We start from the raw sequence: 23,805 nt of genomic DNA on the forward strand, positions 1-23,805 counted from the left end.
TCGTCTTCTGTCTCTGTTGTTAAAACTAGTGGCTCTTTTATATTGATTATTTAGTTTTTTGTGTTGTTGAGCAACATTCTGTTGAATGACAGCTGTGCAGCTGAAGAGAAGGAAGAAAAAAAACGATTGCAGTCACGATCCTTTGTTTTGCTGGTGTTTACATCTTTGAGCACGCTAGTGGAATGTGGTGCATGGAGCTCGTTGGGTTTAGATTCTGATAAAGTAGAAAAAGGTTATATTTTCATTCATCAGGATGAATTTATCAGAAATGCACTTGAACTCTCAATGGGCAACTGCATATATATATATATATATATATATATATTTTTTTTTTTTTTTTAAATTTTTCTGCTCTGTTTGCTTGTATTTGTATTCTGGTTCTTGCATTTAAAAACATGCAAGTTTGTATAGCAGGCTTGTCTGGCTTTTTCAATTTTTTCCTTTCACTAAGATGTTTTCTCATGGAAGTGATTCTGCTTCCTTTTACATCTAATTCAATCCTGAGACCAAGTGCCTCCAGCTGAAAAAATCAGCAAGAAATGTTTTAAATTCATCATTCTCATCACTGAGAAATTTAATACTAGTAGGATGCGCTGCCCTTGTAGTTTTCTTTTGACTCCAAGCAGGTATACTGTATCTTTGCCCAGGGGAAATCGATGCTCTCCAAGTGCAGATGATGTTGTGTAGACATCAGTAGGTCCCGCAAGGTTGCTGCACAAAGGAAGATTAGGCACCCACCTTCAAGGCTTTTTGTTAAGTAATTCCACGTCGGCTTTAATAATTCATTGCTGCTTCAACAGAACCTCCGTACCAATGATGTATGGTAACATTGTGAGCTTTTTATGCTATGAACACAAGGGGGGCTTTCAGGGAAACATTTCCACACTAAAGGATCACACAATAAAGCTCCTAGCTGTTGAGGTAACTGTATGTGTGCGGGTTTGTTTGTGTGTGCATGCATGAGGTACATGGGCTGCAATGTCACTCAGTTGTAACATGAACTGATGTTGTACCGCTGCCACAGAGGCACCTGTGGGACTCGAGCCCCCATGAGCCACCTGTCTGCTGTGTCTGGATGTGTGTTCTTGAGTTTTGGATATCTGTGTGTACTTGCTTATGAAATAAACATCACACTCACATCTGTCTCTCAGGTAGCTGGGGATTGTAGTAATGCACAGAAGGTACCCCTGTATTTCATGGGGGACAAAGCAAGCATGCAGCAGCCTTGGTTGGGAATTAAATGAGGCTTCTACAGTAGAAATATACATTAAGAAAATTCAGTATTTATTTGTTTATTCTTTTCCAAGCCTGATTTTCCAAAGCATTTATACTGGTTTAATTTCTACATCAACTTTTAGTTGTATTGTTTGGGATTTGTTTATTTTTGTGCTTTGTCTTTAATAGCCCTTAAGAAATATTATTATTTTTTCTAAAGTTTGTTCTCCCTCCATCTTTCTCCTCTACTGCACCTGTTTAGAGTCTTACCTTTGGGGCACAGCTTGAAGTAAATAATGTATGAGTGAGATGGAGAATCAGAAACCCTTTGTGGACCTTCTGTCTTGCTACTTGTCTTCCTTCATGGTTTGTGTTTGTTCCCCCCCCACTGTTGGGCTAATTTGAACTAAAATCTATGTGCTTCTTTCTCTTGCAGTGGGCTTTGTCAGTTGTAGTCGAGGTGGTCTGCTGCTGTTTGAATGCAGCAGTCCATCAGACTTTCGGATAGAGGCCGACGGAGTCGTTTATGCTGCCAGGACTCTTCAGCGCACCACACTTCCTGAGTCTCCTTTGCTAATCAAGGCTAGTGATGCCACCACCCAGCAGCAATGGATGACCCAAGTCAGGCTGACATCTCCTACACAGGTGAATACATCTGACTTTTATTTCCTACACTGTTCCTGCCATTAAATGTTGACTGATCAGTTTACCCCCAATCAATTAACTTCCACCTATCAGGATCATTCATGAAACGAGTATGTCCCACTCAGCCGTTCTCTCTGAGCAGGTGCTTAGTGAGAGGGGCTGTATCCCTGTTGAGTAAAACTTAATGTGTGAATTTACAAGGCAAACACACATTAACTCAACATCGGAAGACAGCAGGAGCAAATGTAGAATAGCACCTAATAAAGTTTAACTCCCTGAGGTTATAGCCTTATCATTCAAAAGGGGACACACTTTCAGAGCTTTGGACGACAGGGAACATCTGTCTGCGCGACACAGTGCCACTCAAGCAGATCCACTGGATGCATTGTGCAGTCATCTGTAATTGTAATTATTTAGAATGAATATGTGGTCATATGTTATTATGGCTGGCTGAGAATAAGTTTAAAAAAAAACAAAAAAAAACAAGACCATATCTTCCTGGTTTGTCACAAGGAGGAGTAAAAACTCCTTTTCATTGAAGTACTGTAGAAGTTAAATTTCAGTTATAGACAGTGAATTATGTGAGGCTGCTCATTTAGATCATATCTGTAGCTTTAAACTCACAGGGGCTTCTTACACTTACGGATTTGCTATTTTCAGCTTTGTCTTACTTATTATTCCAACCCTTTCTGTGTGGGTTAAAAGTGAGCCTTTCTGTGCATATGTTGGTAATTATTGCTGTAAGATCTTAAATCATTAACCTTCTGCTGTCTTGATCACCCCCAAGTGCAATAATCGTGATTGTTTTACAAAGAACAATGTGCTGGGTTTTTTTTTGCTAATCCCTCTAATGTACTTAAACAAATTGCTACAGAGTTGTTTCGACATGTTCAGTGCAGGAGATAATCTCGGAAAGGTGGGCACAAATATTTAATGCGGATGCAGATTAAAGGTTTTTACTGACAGTTATGTGTCAGTGCTGCAGATGGAGAAGTAAAATTAAACATCTTGTGGGTAATGATGTCATGGCTTCTCAAAACACCATTAGCCGCTGACAGTCATTTGCTATAGGAAATCCTGCTGGTATTATGTGATTTTAATGATACCATTACTCCCTGTGGAGTGTTGGTCAAAGATAAATATATCCTCAGGTAAATAAAGACTTGCTTTTTTTTGTATTTTAAGTCAGAGAGATGCAGGATCCTTACATATGGGCACTGTGTGGATTGACATGATTAACTAAACTCCAGTCTGTATCTGTTGAGAGCTGTTTGATTTGCCCTGATTTGTTCATAATGAAATCAGGGATTGACTTCTTCGCATCCTGCATGTTTATGAGGTCATGAGCGGTTATCTTCCCCCACAGCACAATTATTGTCATGAATCATCACGCATCTCTTAATCACATCAGCGATTGTATTTTTTTTTTTTTTTTTTAATAACGCCATTAATGCACCAGCCTTGGGAAAGATTTTAATCAATGACAGCCAAACAATATCCTCATTAACATGAGGGCATATCTCCTTGGCCACTATCTCCATCTCTATTAGAACTTCAGCTGCACCGCAATCCGAGAGGACAGAACATTTTAAGATCTCAAAGAAGGAATTTTTTTTTTTTTCTCCAAAAGGAAATCCTTCCTACACACTTGCAAACACTCAGACTATCACTCAGCGTAACACTCTCCGTTACTCTGAAGTAGACTCCCAGTCTGAAGATGGAGAGCACTCGCAGTGTGTGGATGGGTGTAGACCTCCAGCGTACCAGAGATGGATTTGTATTGGGCCGAAGGAACCCACCATGCCATTCATCATTCCAGACACAAGTTGCAAATAATTACTGGTCTCACTCGCAGCCATTTTAATAGGGTAATAGATATTTCTGAGGCATGCTTCTTTACTATCTGTTCGCATGCCTCTCTGCATTTTCAGTGTGTGAACGCAGTATAATCGGATTTCAAACATGATTAGTGGAAGCTCAGCGACAGCTCCCCAGATGTTGGAGGAGTGGGGGATATGGGTCGTGTTATAAGGTGAAGAAGTGATAATTAATTTCTGTGTTTGCATAAGTCACTTTGTAGTACTTTGCAGGATATGGCTACCCGACAAGCTGTCTACGCTCAGATATCTGCAAGCAACGCTCGGCTCAAAAGACTAAAGAATTTTAGTTATTATTTATTGACATTGAAAGATTTGCATTCTTTCATTTTTTTCCTTTTTATTTTTTGTCCGTTTTCCTTCCCGCCTTGTTTTGTTCAAGGTTATTTTAACTTTTTCTGGCAGTACTTCAGTCTCAGTCTCTGGAGCTGCATAGCCAATTTGAGCCATCTGCGTGTTTAGTGTCTGGCTTTCAGGTACCATCCTCCTTTGTTTCAAATCTCATTCATTATAGCTGAGGGAGAATGGCAGATCCATTATGGAAGCTGGTCTATCTGTGTGGGTGTATTTTATCAGGACATAAGAAGAGGTCTGCCATTTAAAGCAAACCAGTGCTGGAGGTGTGCAGCTGTCACACCGGTGATATAGAAGAGTTTCAGGGCATACCATCACATGTGCACTGAGTGTATTTTAAGCTAAAAGACAGTTGGAACAGGAAAGGTTGTTTGATTGAACAGACATTCTAAGTATTGAATAAAATTTGGAAATGGCAGCTTGTTCTTTTATCACATCCTATATTACTTTGTCAATAACGTTGTGGTTAAAGGTCACTGATCAACCTGTGGTGTCAGTCTTTAAGTGTGTTTCAGATTTTTATCAATGCAGGTGACATCCACATGCTAATGTGTTAACCACATCAGCGCTGATCTGCTGTAATATAGTTGCAATGTGTTCTTGCTATTACCTTTGCTGATGAGCTCCATAAACCCATCAAATAAATTGCACAGCTAATGTCATGACGTGTCCCAAGTTGCTCCTAAAAGTTATTAAAATGAGAAATTTTAACTAAAATTTAAGAACCAGAAAAATAATCACGGCTCGTCTTGAGTGTGTTTTAACACACGTTCTTTCATCCTGCGCTTGTTTTAGATCATAACTGTTACAATGTTGTTAAAGGTGAAGTCAGCAGAGTACCAGAGTCGATAAGAATTCCACAGTAATCTGTGAAAATGTACTTGATATTTCTGTCTGCGTCAAATCAGTCTACAGATCAGAACTACCATGCTCACAGCTTCGCCTCCTGGGTTTTTTTTTTTGGTTTTTTTTTTGTAATGTCAGTACATATACTTTACAGCATGGATATGATCGCTAAATCGTTTAATTTTGTCAGGTCCAGGAAGCTGCTGCCCCTCCAGTCATGTCCAAGGATTCGAAGGAAATAGTGTTTCCATCACGAAACATGGACAGCCAACTGAAACGCATGAAGAGAGACTGGGTCATCCCCCCAATCAATGTCCCAGAGAACTCACGAGGCCCATTCCCACAAGAACTTGTCCGGGTAATGTATTTGACTCAGTTGCATGCATACGCACACACACACACACACACATGCGAGTGTGCGCACACATTTCCACCCACCCACAAGTTTCCCAGCTTCAAAGTTGGTACTTTTTTTTTTTCTTGATATTCTAACTTTCCTGATGCTCTGAGCTCCACGTCAGAGGCTACCGACATGAGACTTGTGCCTTGAATAAAATTTCTCATATTATGGCATTTTGCTAGTTTATTGCTTTTCTTTTTTCTTTCTCTACTTTTTGTTTTTTGGGTCATGGGCAATATGTACTCACACAACCTGGTAGTACTTACAAGCAGTGAGAAATCTGAAGTGCTGGCCAGCATAACTGCTTCCTGGTTGACTGTTTAGATATCGCACTCCTCTTTTCAAGGTTCAAAGATAGGCACTTCTGTATTCCTTTGCAGCAATTCTGTGGTCAGGGAGGGTGGAGGTGGCTGACGGAGGACAAGCATTGCTTTAGGACGGTTAAGAAGAAGATCTCTTTTCAGCACATTAAGCTTACTTCCTCACAGACTGTTAAATCCTACGTTTGCCACATGTACTTTTATTCTTAATCTGGCCATATTCGAATGGGTGATTCTAGGCTTTAGAAGGTGATATCAAGGAGAGGAAATGGTCTGTTTGCTCAGAATGGATCATGGGTGTAGGCACGGGTGGTCTTAGCTTACATGGCAAACAGGATAGACAGTTCAGCCATGACAGAACTTCAATATTATGTAGACTCTCAATTACCTCTGTGCACATACGGCGACTTAATTTTAAACTCTGCTGAAACTGTGAAATAAAGTAGTACATTTACAAGTCATGCATGACTTTTTTTTTTTTTTTTTTTTTTTTTACATAAAGGTTTGAATACAGGTACAAATGAAAGATTATTAGTTTAAAGCATCATTTCAAATCTCTGCACCCACAGATCCGTTCAGATCATGACAAAAACCGGTCTCTAAGATACAGCGTGACCGGCCCCGGCGCTGACCAACCTCCCACTGGAATCTTCATGATCGACCCAATTTCTGGAGAGCTATCTGTCAACAAGCCCCTCGATCGAGAGCACATTTCCAGCTTCCACGTAAGTTGGGCAAAACATTTTAACAAAAGCCCCCCTTTTTTTTCCCTTGATTTCCTGTTGACCTGCAGGTATTTAGTCAGTCTTCGTAATCAAGAGGAAAACGTTCTTCCTGGCAGTGCCGTAAATTCCTGCTAGTTGGCATGTACTCAAGGGTCATGTGTAGCCTAAACAGTACCCTTAGACTTGATAAAGACCCGAGTCTCCAAGGAAATCTGACTTATCCGTCTGAGAATTTAAAGGATTTTACATGAAAAGTGTGTTGGACACATCATCGTAACCTTCAGTTTCAGAGCTGCTTTTTTCATTAGAGGAGTTCCCCCATTCTGTGAAAATGGTCTTTAAAAAGTGTGCTTCCATGCAAACTGAAGGACTTCAAGTTAAGTTGACATGAAATGACATTCTTCAGCATATTTATCCCAGCTGTCAAAGAAGGTCACAGATTTCTGCAACAAATGTAACTGCTTGTTCTGCAGACGCTTGGTGAGAAATGTAAACAGTAGAACAGCTCAACACTTAACATCTATCACTTTTCTCTACACAAATTATGTTGTAGCAATTTAAGTCAACTCCAGAGGAAACATAAGGCACCAACAGTATGGTGTAATTCCTTTATAATTTGTAGCTTTCGTGGTGTGTTTGATCAGCGATATTTAATCTTACGAGTATGAGTAGATGGTATCGTTCTGAAATTGTATCAGTGAACCAAAATTCTGTTGGCTGGAAAAAATGCAATTGATGTGTAAAGAAATGCAGGCAGTGGAGCTTTTTTCTTGTGAAACAAAAGGGAAAACTGGATAACCTGGACATTGATAAATATAAAGAGATGTAAATCACCCCAGATTGTATCTGTTACAAGAGACATTTACAAAAAAATACAGAATTTTTCTGTTCCCCACTCTGTGGCAGGTATCTTGCAACATCTAATAATTATTTATCTTGCAGCATGTTCTAGCTGAGATAGCAAGGGAGAAAAAAAAAGTGTTCTTTGTTAAAACAGAATCCTCCCTTAGCGCTGCTGGTCTGAATAAAGAGCCTTTTAGGAGCCTTTTCAGTTCTCTTCTTACAAAGTTAAAGATTGCTTGTGGCAGCTTGTGGGGTTGATTATCACAGAAACGTAATGGGTGACAGGGAATGAGTGGTTTGTGGTTTGTCCCAATATATTGTTTTCACAGCTGAGACAAACCCTGGCTTGAACAGTTCTGCAGCCCACATGTGTTTGTGTTTTTCCTCCAGCTGAGAGCTCATGCAGTAGACCTGAACGGCAACCAGGTAGAAAACCCTATTGATATTGTGATCAATGTGATCGACATGAATGACAACAGACCGGAGTTCACACACCAGATCTGGAACGGCACTGTTCCAGAGGGTTCCAAGCCAGGTAAGCTACTCCATGAGATTTTTTTTTTTCCCCCACTGGAGTCAATGCCTCCAACTCCACATGTTGCCTTAAGGTTGACAGATCAAAGAGAGCTGATGTCATTCCTGTCAACATTGTGTCTGCTGATATAAAGCAACCTAGGTTTTTTTTTTTTTTTAAGGTCAAGAAGAAGAATACTAGATTACAAAGCTATAAATCCAGCAATGTTCAGTGATGCAATAATAACCAAATTTATTCACTTTGATTGCTGGTAAAAGAATGAAAAGAGAGGTGACTGTGTTGTCTTTTCTTTGTTTTTCTGTCATCAAGGAACATTTGTTATGACCGTAACATCTAACGACAAAGATGACCCCAAAACAGCAAACGGGATGCTGCGTTACAAGATCCTGTCCCAGAATCCTGAGAGTCCAACTTCCAATATGTTCACTATTAACAATAAAACCGGAGGCATCATTACAGTGGCAGCAGGCCTGGACAGAGAGGTATGCAACCCCCCCCCTCACCCTGCCCTCCCTAATCTTTTGTCTGCTTCAAGGTCACATTTTTGTGCGCTGTGGTTTATCTGACTTTCATTAGCAAGGCCATCCATTAGATCATTCCTCCTCCTGCATTTACTTCTCGCACCAGAACAGCATGTCTTTTTCCATGTTTACATAAATGGACTGTGGGTTTTTTAAATTATGATAACAGCTTGACTTTCATTGCTAATTTTTAAACTGTCTGACATCTAATGAGCCGAAGTAAATTTTGCTTATTACCAACTAAATGAGAAGTAGAAGTGGACTTGGCTGTTTCACACTTATTTAGTCTTACAAGGAGGTAGTGCATCAGTGAGCAGCTAAATGTTTATCTTCCTCCATTCTCGCTTTCTCTGCCCCTCCCTTTTTGTATCTTCTTTTACTCCATTTCCCATGCTGTAAGAGTTTGCACTCTTTTGCCTTAATTGGGATTGCATGGCTGTTTGAGGAAAAAGTATAAAATGATATATACAGCTGGAGCTCATTGGTTCAATTCTAGTGAGGGCAATCTGGATGAGGTGGCTTCTCAATCACTTCCACCCTGGGGCCACCGTTTTATGTTCTCCAGTTGCCACCATGAAAGTAATTTGCCCGACTCTCATTACCTAGCAACTGGTCTATCACCTGAGCGTTTTTTAATGTGAAGAGAGTCATTTTTCTGCTTCATCATAGTCTTCATTGAAGAGATACACTTTTCCCGCATCCACACAGAGCCTTAAATAAACCCATATGGAAGAAACCTGATTTTTACCCAATGAAAAAAGAAAAGCACAGTTTGCTATGATAAATATGAGGGTCAGACTGGTTTCATTTTGTTTGAAGACATTCAGCACTATTCTAACTTATATTATGATTTCATTGTGGGACATTTGCAAATTCAATGACAAACCAATGAACCTCTAAAAATGAATGATCTTTATGAACTAACCATCTGATGACATTAAATGTTCTCACTTATTTCCCCTTCTGCTAGAAAGTGCCTCAGTACACACTGATTATCCAGGCTACAGACATGGAGGGGAACCCTATGTACGGCCTGTCCAACACAGCCACCGCTGTCATCAGAGTCACTGATATTAACGACAATCCACCCGAGTTTACTGCTGAGACGGTAAGATACAAGCCTTTTATCTGAGATGCTAACACACAGTAGTCATAGTATAACAACGGCACTGCAAGGACCTCCATTTCACCTTAGTGTGGATATATGCACTCAACCGTCAGTCCTGCTTGCTTACCTATTTCTGCTTGCCCTGCATTTCTGAAGCCATTCAGATATACGAGGCGTCAGCCATGCGTAAAGTGTTATATCCCCTTCAAATGTTGACACATGCAACTATGGGGACGTCTGCCTGAGTGAAAGAGGCACTTACTGCGCTCACGAATCACTGAAATTTGTAATGCTACTGTAGTGCTATCAGGGGAGCACAGGGAATGAGATGACCATGACGACACGATAACTTACCTCAGATGTCTATTTACCGAAGATTGGTCTTGCTGTGCTGTGTGAAGCTGGGTTTGGTGTATTTTTCTGCTGCCACTGCAGTATCACTAACAGCTCGTTGCTCTGTTTGTTCATGGTTTATTCATACAGTTTTTCGGCGAGGTGCCTGAGAACCGCGTGAATATTATTGTGGCTAACTTGACGGTGACTGACAAGGACCAGCCCAACACGCCAGCATGGAATGCCGTCTACAAAATCACCGGGGGCGACCCCACTGGCAGGTTTTCAGTGCCCACTGATCCGACCACTAATGAGGGCCTGGTAACAGTCGTCAAGGTAAGGTTTGTTCACTCCACCCCTTAATCCACATGCTTAACTCGGGTAGTTGTTAAGTTGATTTTATGATGATGGAAACTGCTTGAAAACACAAAAACAAATCCGCTGGAGTATTAAAACACAACGATTATTCCACGTTTTCTACGAAGACTGATCTATTTTTGTGGTTAAAAGCTGTTTGAAATTTGCTTGTGGTTTGTATAAATTCAGATTTGTAGTAGTTTAACACAAAGACACTTTTCTAACTTTTCTTTAACAAAAATTCAGGCCATTTAAATCAAGGAGAAATGAATGGAAAAAATGTCTGCTCAACAAAAACCCCGGTTCTGGATTCTTCCGTTCACCCCTAGCTTTTAAACCTCATCCTGCTGTTTACAACCAGCTCTCGTTTTTCAGACACATGTAATAATTATTTTTCATTGTTTGATCTGGTCTCTGATCAGCCTTACAGACAGAAATGTTAGGTTATTCTTTGCCCTTTTGCATTTTTATGTGCAAGTCACTATGTATACTCTAATTGCTTTCCAGCCCATTGACTATGAAATCAGTCGAACATATGTGCTGACAGTGGAAGCGAGGAATGAGGTTCCCCTGGCCAGAGGCATCCACTCTCCAAGACAGTCCACTGCCACCGTCTCCATCAGAGTGATCGATGTCAATGAGAGTCCCTACTTTGAGCCCAACCCCAAACTCATTAAACTGGAGGAAGGGATGATGCCCGAGTCGATTCTGACCACCTTCACCGCACAGGATCCTGATCGCTTCATGCAGCAAAACATCCGGTGGGTTTCACAGGAAAAAGGAGCAGGTTTTATTGCACATGATCTTCAAAAGACTCAAGTGCACAGATGTGGAAACCAGGAAGAATTACCAGTCTTAAAAGTAGCTTCCTTAAATGTCTGCTGCTTATTTGAATTAAAGCACATATTCAAAGCTAATTAAAGCAGTGCTTTACTTACTGTGAGTAAAATGTGAGAGAAAAATGGAACAATAGTTTAAGTTGGATGTTAAATAACAGTTTGCATCTGCATTTGTATCTGTCCAGATATCCCTGACTTCCTGTGTTATTTTTTCAATTTCACATACTTATATCCCTTCAATTGTCACTGTTTGGATTTAGAAGTGTGTATCTAGTTGAAAACATTCTGTAAGAAAAAGAAATCTAGCTTTGTAAATCTCCAGTTTGTCCTACAAATAAATTTAAGACACTGATAAGAAGCCGGCTGTTTGGTGTCCCCTCTGAGGATGCTCTCAAAAGTGGGAATCATTATGTAAAATGCATGATGTCTGAAATATTTATTCTGTATAAACAAATAAAGCGCTTTAGCATCGAGTCATGCCAAACTGGAAATGGTGACAAGTATTTCCAATATTTTTCTACTGCAGCAAACAAAACTGAGCCTTGTAAACTTTTCCTTTGCATAAATGAGATGAGCAGCAGATCGTTTTAGACAAGGAAATAATAAATATTTGTTTTTGTTTTCACGCACCAGATACTCCAAACTCTCAGATCCAGCCAACTGGCTTAGGATTGACCCCAACACTGGTCGGATCACGACAATTGCCATTTTGGACCGGGAGTCTCCCTATGTGCGGAACAGCATGTACAACGCTACATTCCTGGCCTCTGACAGCGGTATGTAAGCAGCAGCCACAAATACCTCGTTGAGCTTCTGTGATGGACTAGTTGTATGGTTGAGATGTTTTAGCCAGACATTTACACAAGCACCTTCTCAGGCCATTATTGTTGCCGTAGACCCTTTCAAAAATGAAAAATAATAAAAAGGATTAATGAAATAACTGTCATTCAGCCTTTTTCTCAAAGCTTAATCTTACACATAGCTTCAGCTTTTGGACTTGTTCCCCCCTAAGCCTATGAATGTACGATACCCACAGAGGAATCAGCCTGATATACAGCAACAACTTTATCCTCCCGAGTATGAAGGACAACCCTGTACCTAGCACTTGGTGTGTCTGGACTTCTGACCACCTTAGTTGAAGGTTAATGTGCTAGTAATCCCAGAACCAGCTAGCATGTGGATGTTTTCACCTTCTCCCTACCCTGGCGGGATTTACCTCTGTTCAGGTTTACCCTGTTCTACGGGGCAGAGCTTAGGCCAATAGGCTTAAAAACTCTACCAATAAAGAGGTTTCTCAGCATTAATGGGTCAGGATTGGATGACTAGCTCCTTTGAGCGTGGCCTGAATGATAAAAAAGCCTCTTAGCTGAGTGAATACATAGAGGAGCCTGAGAGGAACGACTGTGGGCTCTGTTTGTCTGCTTTAGTATTCCCAGCCCGTGTCCTTCATCAGGAAGACGTTCTTCAGGAACAGACTCTCACACCACGAATGTTCTGATACCTAACCCTTCAGTCTAGCCCCTCATCTGAGATTAGATGCACAGATCAGTATGCAGTTTGTATGGGACTTCTCCCACTCGAGTAAATAGCTATTTAGAGACCCAAAGAATAAACTCCATACTTTACTTTTCTCCACTGACTGCATAATGATTGCAGAATGAAAGATGCCATTTCAGCAGCATACATTTCTTTCCATATGTAAATTTTTGGAAATCCTTTTTCTCATAAATATGTATGTTCTGACTGTGTGTGTGTGTGTGTGTGTGTGTGTGTGTGTGTGTGTGTGTGTGTGTGTGTGTGTGTGTGTGTGTGTGTGTGTGTGTGTGTGTGTGTGTGTGTGTGTGTGTGTGTGTGTGTGTGTGTGTGTGTGTGTGTGTGTGTGTGTGTGTGTGTGTGTGTGATTTTATGATCTATGCAGGTGTGCCACCAGCAAGTGGCACAGGCACTCTTCAGATCTACCTGCTGGATATCAATGACAATGCACCCAAGGTGTCTCCTCAGGAGGCGAATATATGTGAAAAGCCAGAGCCAAACGCCATCAACATCACTGCACTTGACGGAGATCTGAACCCGAATGCCGGGCCCTTCGCCTTTGAATTGGCCCACAGGCCTTCTGACGTTCGGAGAAACTGGACCATAACAAGACTCAGTGGTGAGATACAGAACATAATTTAATATTATTAAACCATAGTCAGATTCACACAGGGCCATTTGTCCTGTATCAAAACCCTGGACTAATGAGATTAAGCTAATCTTCATATTGCAGTTGCAGGAATGAAATGTCAGGGGTGATGATTCAGCTTTTTGGCCTTTGCTTGCTCAAGTTTAAGTTTGTTACCCTGCAGTGGAAAAAGAGAGGTTTCTGTCTTTCACTATGATAAAAATTAGGAGTACACTTTTTAAATTTTAGAGCTGAAACAGACATCACGGTAATCTATTAATCTTACTAAGCAGTCATAAATTGTTTATGCTAATTTATGGGGGAAAAAAACATGAGATTGGTAGAAGTCATTTGTTGTCTGTTATTAGATAGTGGGTTGAAGCGCAGTGAATAAACCTTAATAGGATAATGGCGTTTGGATTATCGCAACTGGGAATTTAGCCTAAGCAGCATTATCAAAAGGTATTCAGAAGATTTTAAAGCTCCAAATCCAAATCCTGACCATGTTTTGGATCAGATGTACTGATGCAACTTCCAGGTAGGAATTTCTGCTGCATATTTGCGATAATAGGAGTGTAATCACTCTGTGAACACCGTCTATACAAGGGGCTTTTCAGAGATCTTAGATTTAATCCCCTGTGAAAAACTTCTTAGCAAGAGAAACATGTTTTATATAAAACAGTTGTTTCATGTCTAGAATCACCCTCATTAAAATACTGTTCATTTCTTCTGACAGGTCACTAACTGTCTCTCCTCATTTTTCAGGTGACTATGCTCAGGTGAGCCTTGGGATTGGCTTCCTTGAAAGTGGAATCTATGAGATCCCCATCATAATCACCGACTCCGGCAACCTGCCCATGTCCAACACCTCCTACCTGAGAATCAAAGTGTGCCAGTGTGACATTAATGGAGACTGCACTGACCAGCAGCACATCATGGCTGCTGGTCTGGGCACGGGCGCCATCATATCCATTCTCCTCTGCATCATCATCCTCCTCAGTGAGTGTCTCCATGCATATCTCTCAAACAGCACATCGCACGAGCGCACATAGGGATTATAAAGACAGCTATCCGAGATATCACTAGATTACTGTAGGATTACCAAAGATAACCATGATCAGGCCTACATCCAAGCTCTAAAACATCGGATCGGATTACATTTCAATGAAAATCTGCAAGTTATTCTTTTTTTATTTTATTAATTTTTTTAATGACTTTTGCAATACAAGATCTTTCTCTCACACTCTCTCTCTTTCTCTCTCCCTCTCTCATCGTCTCTCAATCAGTTCTTGTGCTGATGTTTGTGGTGTGGATGAAGCGGCGTGATAAAGAGCGTCAAGCCAAACAGCTTCTCATCGATCCTGAGGATGATGTAAGAGACAACATCCTCAAGTATGATGAGGAAGGTGGAGGAGAGGAGGATCAGGTAAGAGTCATGAGTGGAACACGTGGTTCTGGGGATATGTGGAAGTCTTAAAACTGTTTCAAGAAAGTAATGGGACCCTGCATCAGGAAGGACTGCGGCTGTGGCTTCTTTGTCTTTTCTCTTTACTTTATTTTGACCTCCAGTCAGATCGTGACTAAACTTTTGCTTGTGAGCTGATGGCAGTTAAGGCGCAGTTGGTTATTTAGCATGGAGTGATGAAGCAAATCTGATCAAATCTGCACAATCCTGATCCTGAGTTTTATAAGGGAAACATTTCTTCTTGATTTTTTGCACACACTTTTCTAGAAACCAAACGGTAACTGCAATTTGAAACCAAGGACTTTATATTTTGTAGTGGCGTAGGTGAGAGAGCAATTACATCAAACCTATTTGGTTTGTTTCCATACAGGCAGGAATGTGTCCATAACAGAGTACCAGTAAAATGTCTTTTTTTTTTTTTTTTTTTAATTGTAGCTGGACTTTCTGAACAGTGTTTTATGTTATGCAGTTGATGTGAGTGCTTTATAAATATATTTCTTAGGTTACATTTTTATATTTCTTGATGGAAGAACACTCTGCCACACACTTCACAAAGCAGTACAGTGTCTTTTGAAGAGGTGACAAAAGGCGAGTGTGTGGTCTTTGTTGCAGAGGATTATTCAGGTCACATCTATGCAGCATGAAAGCAGTTTGACTGAAGCAACATGAGGACAAAGAAGGCCAGTTCAATTTTTTTTTCTTTCCCCAAGGGTACATATATTTCCAATGTTTCTTTCTGGTGTGTGTGTCCTGCTTATAATGCTGCTTTGAGATATAACTCTCACTCATTCACAATGAAGAGTAAGATTTTTATTGGAAATTGACGTTTGTGCCTTTTTTTTCCCCTCCACGCTTAGAAAGCTAGAATCAATAAGGCAAACGCATTTTGATCCAATTGGTTCTGGGAATATTGGACATGTTTCTTCAGCTGGAACTGTTCCTTGCTTCACGGCCGTGATGCACACACAGACAAAAGAAATACAGCGCCATATGCATCAATAATGTACCCACATGCACTGATCAGACACACACAGAATTCAATTGTCCTAATAACCCCTTGTTAGCAGAATGGAATAATTTCTGTAAAAAAAAAAAAAAACAAAGAAGCAGTAATATGCAGGATGGGCTATCTGCTTGCTGCTGGATGAAGTGCTTTGGTGGTTTAGGCTTAACAGAAATGTGCAGGAGACCCCAGTCTGACCCAGCACAGTCACAAATTAAACTCAGAGATGTGTAATTGGTGAGCTGATGTCATGTGGAGATAGACATCTGCTGTGGCACAATAATGAAGCCCTGTCTAAGGTAACAATATGACTGGAAAGCCATTACACATCTGCCAGTGATTAGGCAGGAGGGAGAGCACCCATTTGTATGTTAACATCGCCAGCCTCGCACATAAAACCCACAAACCTGTGGACCAGAACATGTTGAAAAGCAAACTGTTGCATGATAGAAAACACCTCTGAAAGGCAAACGAGCAGTAGCAGCGATTTATTGAAGGAAAACAAGCTTCCATTTTGAACGACACAGAGGAGGGGAGAGTGCCAGGAGAAAACGGGTCTTGTCTGTGAAATTGAATGCAGAGCAAGAGTCTGTTTAAAAAAAAAAGAAAAAATGGACCACTTTTTCCTGGTGATGTGGTCTTTATGATGCCCACCTCTCTTGTCCTTATATCCCGCCGGGGAGGAAATTGAAGTGTCAGACCATTGGGTGCTTTTAGAGTATATGATTTTAGTCGCTGCTGTCATTGCCTGGGTTTGTATCGGTTTGTGATACCCTCATTTCATCAGGAGACAGCTGATGAGCTCGCACTCCCCTGGAACATGACAAAAAAATAATGCAGACTAACTGTAAATTGAGAAGCGGATGTGCACAGATTCTCCTTTTTATATGAAAGGAAAAAAACCCACTGCAACACAGAGATGTGTCATCTGCTTCTTCAAATGGCCCCAAAATTATTCGATTCATATTTACCTTTGACAGTCTGGCCCTGCAGGCATTCTTTGAAAAAGGTTTTGATTTGTTTTTTCAATCTATGCAGAAAGTGAAACAGATGAAACCTGTTGGGGAAACATTTCTGTCACTGCAAATAAAGAGGTCAACTCATCATGTCAAATGAGGCTTATAACATGCTGTTACATGGCAGGGGTTGCTTTTTGCACTGTTGACAATTAGGTTGCTAAATAAAAAAAAGACAAAACAGAACAGTGGCCCAAAGGAAATAATTACTAAAACTACATCCAACTTTTTTTTTGTTTTTTATTTGGAAAAGTTTAAAAAGAGGGAAATCTGCTTCTTGATCTCCTCACTGAGAACTAAACGAGGAGGATATGTTGGTCTTGCAACGATGTCCGTACTGTAAACTTAGTCTGACCCTGGCAATAAAGAGGAAACAGCTTACCAAAGAACACAGTCTCCATAATAAGGAAACAAACTTTTGGATCCATCTATTAACGACACAGACACACACGGGCAATGCAGCAGTCTTCTCATCTGATGCTCTGCAAAAGGAAAGAGATTTTTATCAAACCTTTTAAACTATTTCTTGAAGATGTTTTGAATCAGACTGATGGTTAGTTTTTCTCCAATGCGGATATGTTTTAAATGTCATGCTCATATCTTAGCATGTTGGTGACAGCTGAATGATGTCACTCTGTAAACTGGATGTAATCATTTTTTCCTTCTTCCATCGGGAAACAGATAAGTTAACCAGTTGCTTCTGGTATTTTCTCCCTCTTCACAATGTTGTCCATTTGTAATATCTGACTTCGGAGTTGTATTATGCCAAGTATAATTGATGTCCAAACTAATTAAAGTAAACTAAAATGATCCTCTAAACTTCATATTGCATGTCAGGCGACCATTTAATCTTGGCATTTTTAATTGGCATTAGGATTGTAGCTTGTAATAATTCCTCACAATTGTTAAAGCCAGCCAGAGTCATTTTGCTAAACTCAAATATTCTTTGTATTAAAAACATTTAAGTTCAACTAGCAGAAATGTTCCATTTTCACTAGGAGTTTAAGGTTATTTTCCACAATTTGCCCTCTGTTGTGAAACTGTTTCATTACAGAGCAGCTTATCTCCTGGTGCTTCAGTTCTTGTGTTCAAAGTAAAACATTTGGAACATCAATGGAGCTTTAACTGATGCTGTTAATGTCATGTATTCAGTTGCACAGTCAACCACCATGGCCTCAGAGTCCAGTCGCATACAGGACAGTTATCAGATATTCATACAAAGGGTGGCAGTGAAAGAAGCAAACGCTGCTAATCTAAAACAAACAGACATAAAACCAACAAGAAAAAAGCTATTAAACTGCTAATTATAATTATTCAGTTGACCATCGGTTAAAGTGTCATGAACTTGACAGCCCATGATGGTCAACTTTCTCACAACAGATTGTTTGTTAGCTTCGGGGGCTGCTGCTTCACCAGTCCAGTGTATTTGTGCTGACATTTCATTAAAACTATTCTGCTTAGTTTAATCTTCTCACTGTTTCAAAGTGTACTTTTCATTTTACATGCTACACGAATCATTTTTACCAGATATTCTATTTACTACTGCACTGCTGTAGTGCAAATACAGACTGTAATAATAGCTAAATAATTTGATATGTCTCTCTCTCTCTCTCTCTCTCTCTCTCTCTATACACACACACACACACACACACACACACACACACACACATATATATATATATATATATATATATATATATATATATATATATATATATATATATATATATATATATATATATATATATAAAATTTATAAAATGCAACCAGCTGTTGTATTTTGGAACTAAATGCATGTTCCAATTTCCAATAAATCCTCTTACTAATGCTGCTGCAGAATATTAACAGCTAACACACCGAGATAAACGGCTGATGGCATTAATTCTCTTCTGAGGTTATGTAAAATGAAAATAATTATATCAGAAGAAACAGATCTAATTAGATGATGATAATATGTGCACACAAACTGGCTATGTTGATGGAAAATGAAACTTTTGTTAGTTACATCCAGCTGATCTTATGCCACAAACTGAGATCAACCCAGTGCTTATGTGTTCTGGTTTTATACTACCCAGATAACTGTGATCCGCCAATTTCGTCATTATTGTGGCATCATTTTCTGCAGCCAGCTTCACCAAGTTGTTACTGAGCATATGACATGACATAAATAACAAGTATATCTGTATTTAGTTTGGGTTGTTTCAGCATTATCCCAGGCTTTTCACGCATTCTGATGTTTATTTTTGCATCTTAGCATCTTTTTTTCTTGTATTTCCTCTGAGTGTTAAAGTGTGAAGGTGCACATGCAACGGAGCAAAGACAATTTTGAAGTGGGATATTAGAGATGGATGGATTACAGAAAATCTCTTAAAGAGAGACAATCCATCATGCACGCTTATTAGACACACAGTCTGATTTTTAAATGTTATTATCTCTATCATATCTGCCGACACCCTGATAGCATCCAGTCATTCACTTCAGCTGTTCTGCTCTTTACTGCAACTCATCCTAACTCCACCTTTTTTTTTTCTCTCCTCACTCTTTCTCCCTTTCTTTCCCTGCCCATGACTTTGCACAAACTGCAAGCCATTCAGGTTGCCTTGGTAATGTTAATAGGATTAGCGATGGCTTATGTATATCCACCATCCCGTGTCTGGGCATTGATTAGAGCAAAACAGTTGCCTGCACATCCTTCCTGCTGCACACAGCACAAGTACAGACACTTTACAGCCAACATTGTGGTCCTCAGCTTAGACTCTCCGTTCTCATTCCTTGGTTGTGTGAAGTTGTCCCTGGGCTTGTGCTTCACAGGCAAGAAGATTAAAGTTTACCTCGAGTTCCTATAACCCTCCTCACTATGTTTAAACTTGAAAATCGTCCCTTCCCTGAGTTGAACTACTTCTGCCTCTTTACAGCACAGGATGTGTTTACCTATTTAAATAATCACACTCAGTTTGGGGTCTTGTCACGCTGCTCTGCTAAGTCCCATCTGTCTCCGTGTTCCCCAGGATTACGACCTGAGTCAGCTCCAACAGCCAGACACGATAGAGCCCGATGCCATCAAGCCAGTGGGAATCCGTCGTCTAGACGAGCGACCCCTCCATCCCGAGCCGCAGTATCCCATGAGGTCAGCAGCACCCCACCCTGGAGACATCGGAGATTTCATCAACGAGGTATTTAGCCTGACAACAGTCAGACTGTGTGGGGGGGGGGGGAACAAAACCAATGTAGTCGGAAAGCTTGAATTTCATTTTCAAGTTGAATGGCTTTCTCATAATAAATTTCTATCTACATAAACTATTTGGCTCAAATGACTGAGCATCGAGGAGTGTTGACTGCCTTATTGCGGGAAAAAGATACTTTAAATTCAATCAGTTATCAGAATTGTTTTCATCTTCTCCCAGCAGAGACTAAGAAACTTTTCTAATTTAACATATAGCTTCTCTGACTTGTGTGAAATCCAAAACGTGCATGATGCTAACTCACTTGGATATAATTGTTTTCCTCCTCACTTTCTGCCAAAGTGGAGATAGAGATGTGTCAGCATAGAAATGGGAGATGAGAGAAACAGTACACTGGCTTTCTATCAGCATGCGCTGCTCGGAGTGGCCTCGTTTGCCTGGGGCCATCATTGACTCCAGCATGAAGGGAGAATGTAAAATGAAAAGCGCAGTCATATATTTTTCACAAGCTCCAACAGACAAGAGTTTCACAGCATTACAAATGGAGTTCGCTCCAAGTTTTTGGATGGCGCCCATGTTTTTAGATTAGAGCTTGCTCTTTCAGCGCTGCTGCTCTTCCATCTATCTCCCCGATCTCTTTACCAGGGCGCCATTCATTTTCTCTTACCGTAACTCATGAATACACCTAATTCGCTCGTCCTAACAGCTGATACATGGAGAAATTGAATATTTTGCGGTTTGACAGCGTGCACCATCCCTCCTCTGGCTTGTTTTTAAATCTCTTTTTTTTAATATGCTCACAAGACCTTTTGAGGGTTTCCAAACACCCTGACCCAAAAAACCCGCACCGGAACCAGAAGGGTCCGGAGCTGTTTGTAGTCTTATTTTGGACCACTGCTAAAGCTCAGTAACGGTAGCTCCAGCAGACACATTGAGCTGGATTCTGACCTAACTGATAGGGCTCGCTGCCAGAAGAGTGGGGTGATAGAGGGGGGTTGGGGGGAGGGGAGCATGTCTCATCTCCATCCTGAATTGTGCACATTCCCCCAGAGCTTGGGGCTCTAATTAAATTAGAGGGGGGAAAAAAAAAAAGAAAAAAAGAAACAGGCGTAGGTTTAGCACAAGGACTTTAACCCCTCAGCCGGACAAACAAAGGCCCATTAGTCACCTCCTGGTCTGGTCTCACAGAGGGGGGTAACGTTAAACACATTAGCTCCAACGTGACACAACCTCTGTTGTTCACAGGTGGGCACAGTAGCACAAGAGACAAAAGAAACTGTGATTTCATTCATTGTTTTAGACTGTGGCTCCTTTCAGAGCTTTCTCTGATTAGAGATAGCGGTGGGGTTGGTTACAGATCTCTTTGTGTGTATGGTGCAGAGACTCCAGAAAGAGAGACCAGTACGTCATTTCCCCATTTAAGTTTCGTGTTAGTTTCCACCACACTGGATAAACCAGTGGTAATGAAATAAGGCCGGGTTTTGTGATTGACTAGCCTTATGAAAGAGCGAGTGGGGTTTTGGTTGTATACAGAGGGGCCTCTTACCAGCAGAGCTAATATGGTTGTAATTGCAATAAACGATCCATCTGTCATATTTCCCACAAAATTATCAGCAGCGCAGCCCTGAGCAAATACTAAACGAAAGCTAACAAGTGGAAAATAATGGCTAAGTGCCCAGGCATTTTAATTCAATCCATCTTTTCATTTGAGAGCATTTCAGCACTACAGTGGGCAGCACAGAGGAAACTATAAATCTTTGACAAATTCCGGATGAGCTGAGGTCTCAGCTCTCTGTGTTGTGTTGCTCCACTTCCTTTAATTCATTTATTATTTGTTGGGTGTTCTCAGTCGTAGCGAGAAGAGGCAGCAACCAGGCCCGGATCCAGAAGTGGTTTGTGGCCAAAGCACATCTCAGATCCAAAGCACAACTCAACTCCTAGATTAGCAATCCATCAAGTCTCCCAAGTCCTGTTAGGGAATGAGGCTGGAAATCAATAACAATCCATAAGGACCTCTCTTGATGCTATGAGGATTTCTGGGAATGTCAAGTACAATCAAGTGCAATCTATAAACACCCCCACCAGTAGAACGAGCCTCAAGATGACACAAACATGCACACGGCCTCGACCGAGTTCAATGCTTACGTCTACGGTTTACATGGCAGTTGGGTAGATATGAAATATTAAAGGTATTTCGAGCGCGATGACAGATAAAGTATCAGAGTCCCACTGTCTGTGAAAGGCGAGGCATGGGCTCAGTCACAGGGTCAGCGGGGGAGGAGGAGACGCTGCCAGTCATGCTCTGTCTTGGCTTTCGATCAAGCAGCAGATAATCCAACATCCTAGAAACATCAGGAGGATTCCAGCTGAAACACAGAGGGAACTTGCAGGAACATTAAAGCCTGATTAATCTGGACAAGAATGAGATTTTCTGAACAAGTGGAGAGAGACCCACTGACAGGGTTTAGGATAGATTAGCCTGTTTGTGTGAAGGAGACTGGTGGTTCTGGTGTGCAGAGCACACGTGCTTTAATCCTTTCATCTAACCGTGATTTTTATTTCCTTGTGCACAGGGGCTGAAGGCAGCAGACAACGACCCCACTGCTCCCCCCTACGACTCCCTGCTAGTGTTCGATTACGAGGGCAGCGGCTCCACGGCCGGCTCCCTGAGCTCACTCAACTCATCCAGCAGCGGGGGCGACCAGGACTACGATTATCTCAACGACTGGGGCCCGCGCTTTAGAAAACTGGCAGACATGTACGGCGGATGTGACGACTAGGACAAACAGCCTCACCTTGAATGGTAAAAAGATGCGAAAAGCGAATAGATAAATGAAAAAAAAAAAAAAAAAGAGAAAAGTTTTCCTGTTGAAGGACACGGACAGCTTCTGATATTCCCCGAGAGAATGATAGAACTGTGACTGAAAAGATACATTAAAAAAAAACAAAAAAACAAAAAACAAAACATTGATTCAGAATTTTTTTCAGAAACAACCAACCTAGGCTTATCGTTGTAGTCTACGCATACATATGCTTGTTGAAAGCTTAAGCATAGGCTGTGGTCCAGTTATGGAGAGGATGTGGGAGGAACACCAGTGGGCGGTTCCCACTCAGATTGTCGGTATTGAATGCGCTCAGTTACACTTGAATTTCACAGTACAGAAGCACTGGGATATAATGTGCCTTTTTGTACATTTTTTTGGATCTAAATGATTAGTTTTATGTTCAAGGCTTTAATGGTACTGACTTTTGGAGTGATTTCAAACAAAGTATGTTACACTTTGGTATGCTACATGCTTTTTTTTTCATTTTTTTCTCGTTTTGGTTACACAATGCTCCTGTTTGTTGAAGATTATTTAAATAAATCACAAAGACGAAGAAATGAAGGAACATCTGTCGGCTTGTTTGGGAAGAATAACAGTAGAGAGCAGCACTGTACAGTATGCTAGACTTTTAGACTTTCTCACTAAAACATTAAAATTATGCAGCTGGTTGCAAATAAAGGGAGTTATGAATCATACTTTTGTAGCAGATTTGTTTTCTTATATTTTTCTTTTTCCTTTTTTTTTTTTTTTTTTGTTTTTTTTTTTGAAGTGATGTAGTATTTTACAGAAAAAAACCAACAAAAAGCAGTTTTGGTCTAATCTATGTACACTTCATTTGCCTTAGTCACCATCTGATATTTTTCAAGTTTTACTTCACTGTAAAAAGATGTGTGTACATAATGTTTTTTTCTTTCTTTTTTCTTTTTGATGTAGTATTATGAAGAAGTGCAAAAAGTTCCAAACTTGTAAATGTATAATTTGGACTACAAATTCAAGTTTTTTGCATGTTTTTATCTTTTCATGACAACAAAAACAACAACAAAAAAAATGATAATGATGTTCTTTTCCAAATTTATTTACAAAGTGAAAAAGAAAATAAAAATCTGGGTGACATTACATGTGTAGAAGTTAAAGAGTTTTTTGTATAAAAAAAAATGAATAAAAACATGTTGATTAAAAAATAAATGGAGAAGTAGTGATCTTGTCAGCACAAATGTTGAATTTATACCAAAAAA

General features: G+C 40.4%; 1 protein-coding gene across 1 annotated transcript in view; it reads left to right on the forward strand.

Moving 5' to 3' along the window:
- The window catches only part of cdh2 (cadherin 2, type 1, N-cadherin (neuronal)), a 48,998-nt gene extending 25,400 nt beyond the window's left edge, over positions 1-23,598 (forward strand). Inside the window, exons 3-16 of the mRNA XM_079244128.1 lie at positions 1,652-1,860; positions 5,128-5,295; positions 6,227-6,382; positions 7,616-7,760; positions 8,070-8,242; positions 9,252-9,389; positions 9,873-10,058; positions 10,587-10,840; positions 11,552-11,694; positions 12,837-13,070; positions 13,845-14,078; positions 14,366-14,505; positions 19,572-19,736; positions 22,319-23,598. Of these exons, the coding sequence (XP_079100254.1) occupies positions 1,652-1,860; positions 5,128-5,295; positions 6,227-6,382; positions 7,616-7,760; positions 8,070-8,242; positions 9,252-9,389; positions 9,873-10,058; positions 10,587-10,840; positions 11,552-11,694; positions 12,837-13,070; positions 13,845-14,078; positions 14,366-14,505; positions 19,572-19,736; positions 22,319-22,525 (2,552 nt within the window). The 3' untranslated portion in view covers positions 22,526-23,598. The remainder of the gene's footprint in view (positions 1-1,651; positions 1,861-5,127; positions 5,296-6,226; positions 6,383-7,615; positions 7,761-8,069; positions 8,243-9,251; positions 9,390-9,872; positions 10,059-10,586; positions 10,841-11,551; positions 11,695-12,836; positions 13,071-13,844; positions 14,079-14,365; positions 14,506-19,571; positions 19,737-22,318) is intronic.
- The last annotated feature ends 207 nt before the right edge of the window (positions 23,599-23,805 follow it).

Source organism: Telmatherina bonti (genome assembly GCF_933228915.1).
Source record: "Telmatherina bonti genome assembly, chromosome: 7".
Classification (NCBI taxonomy): domain Eukaryota; kingdom Metazoa; phylum Chordata; class Actinopteri; order Atheriniformes; family Telmatherinidae; genus Telmatherina; species Telmatherina bonti.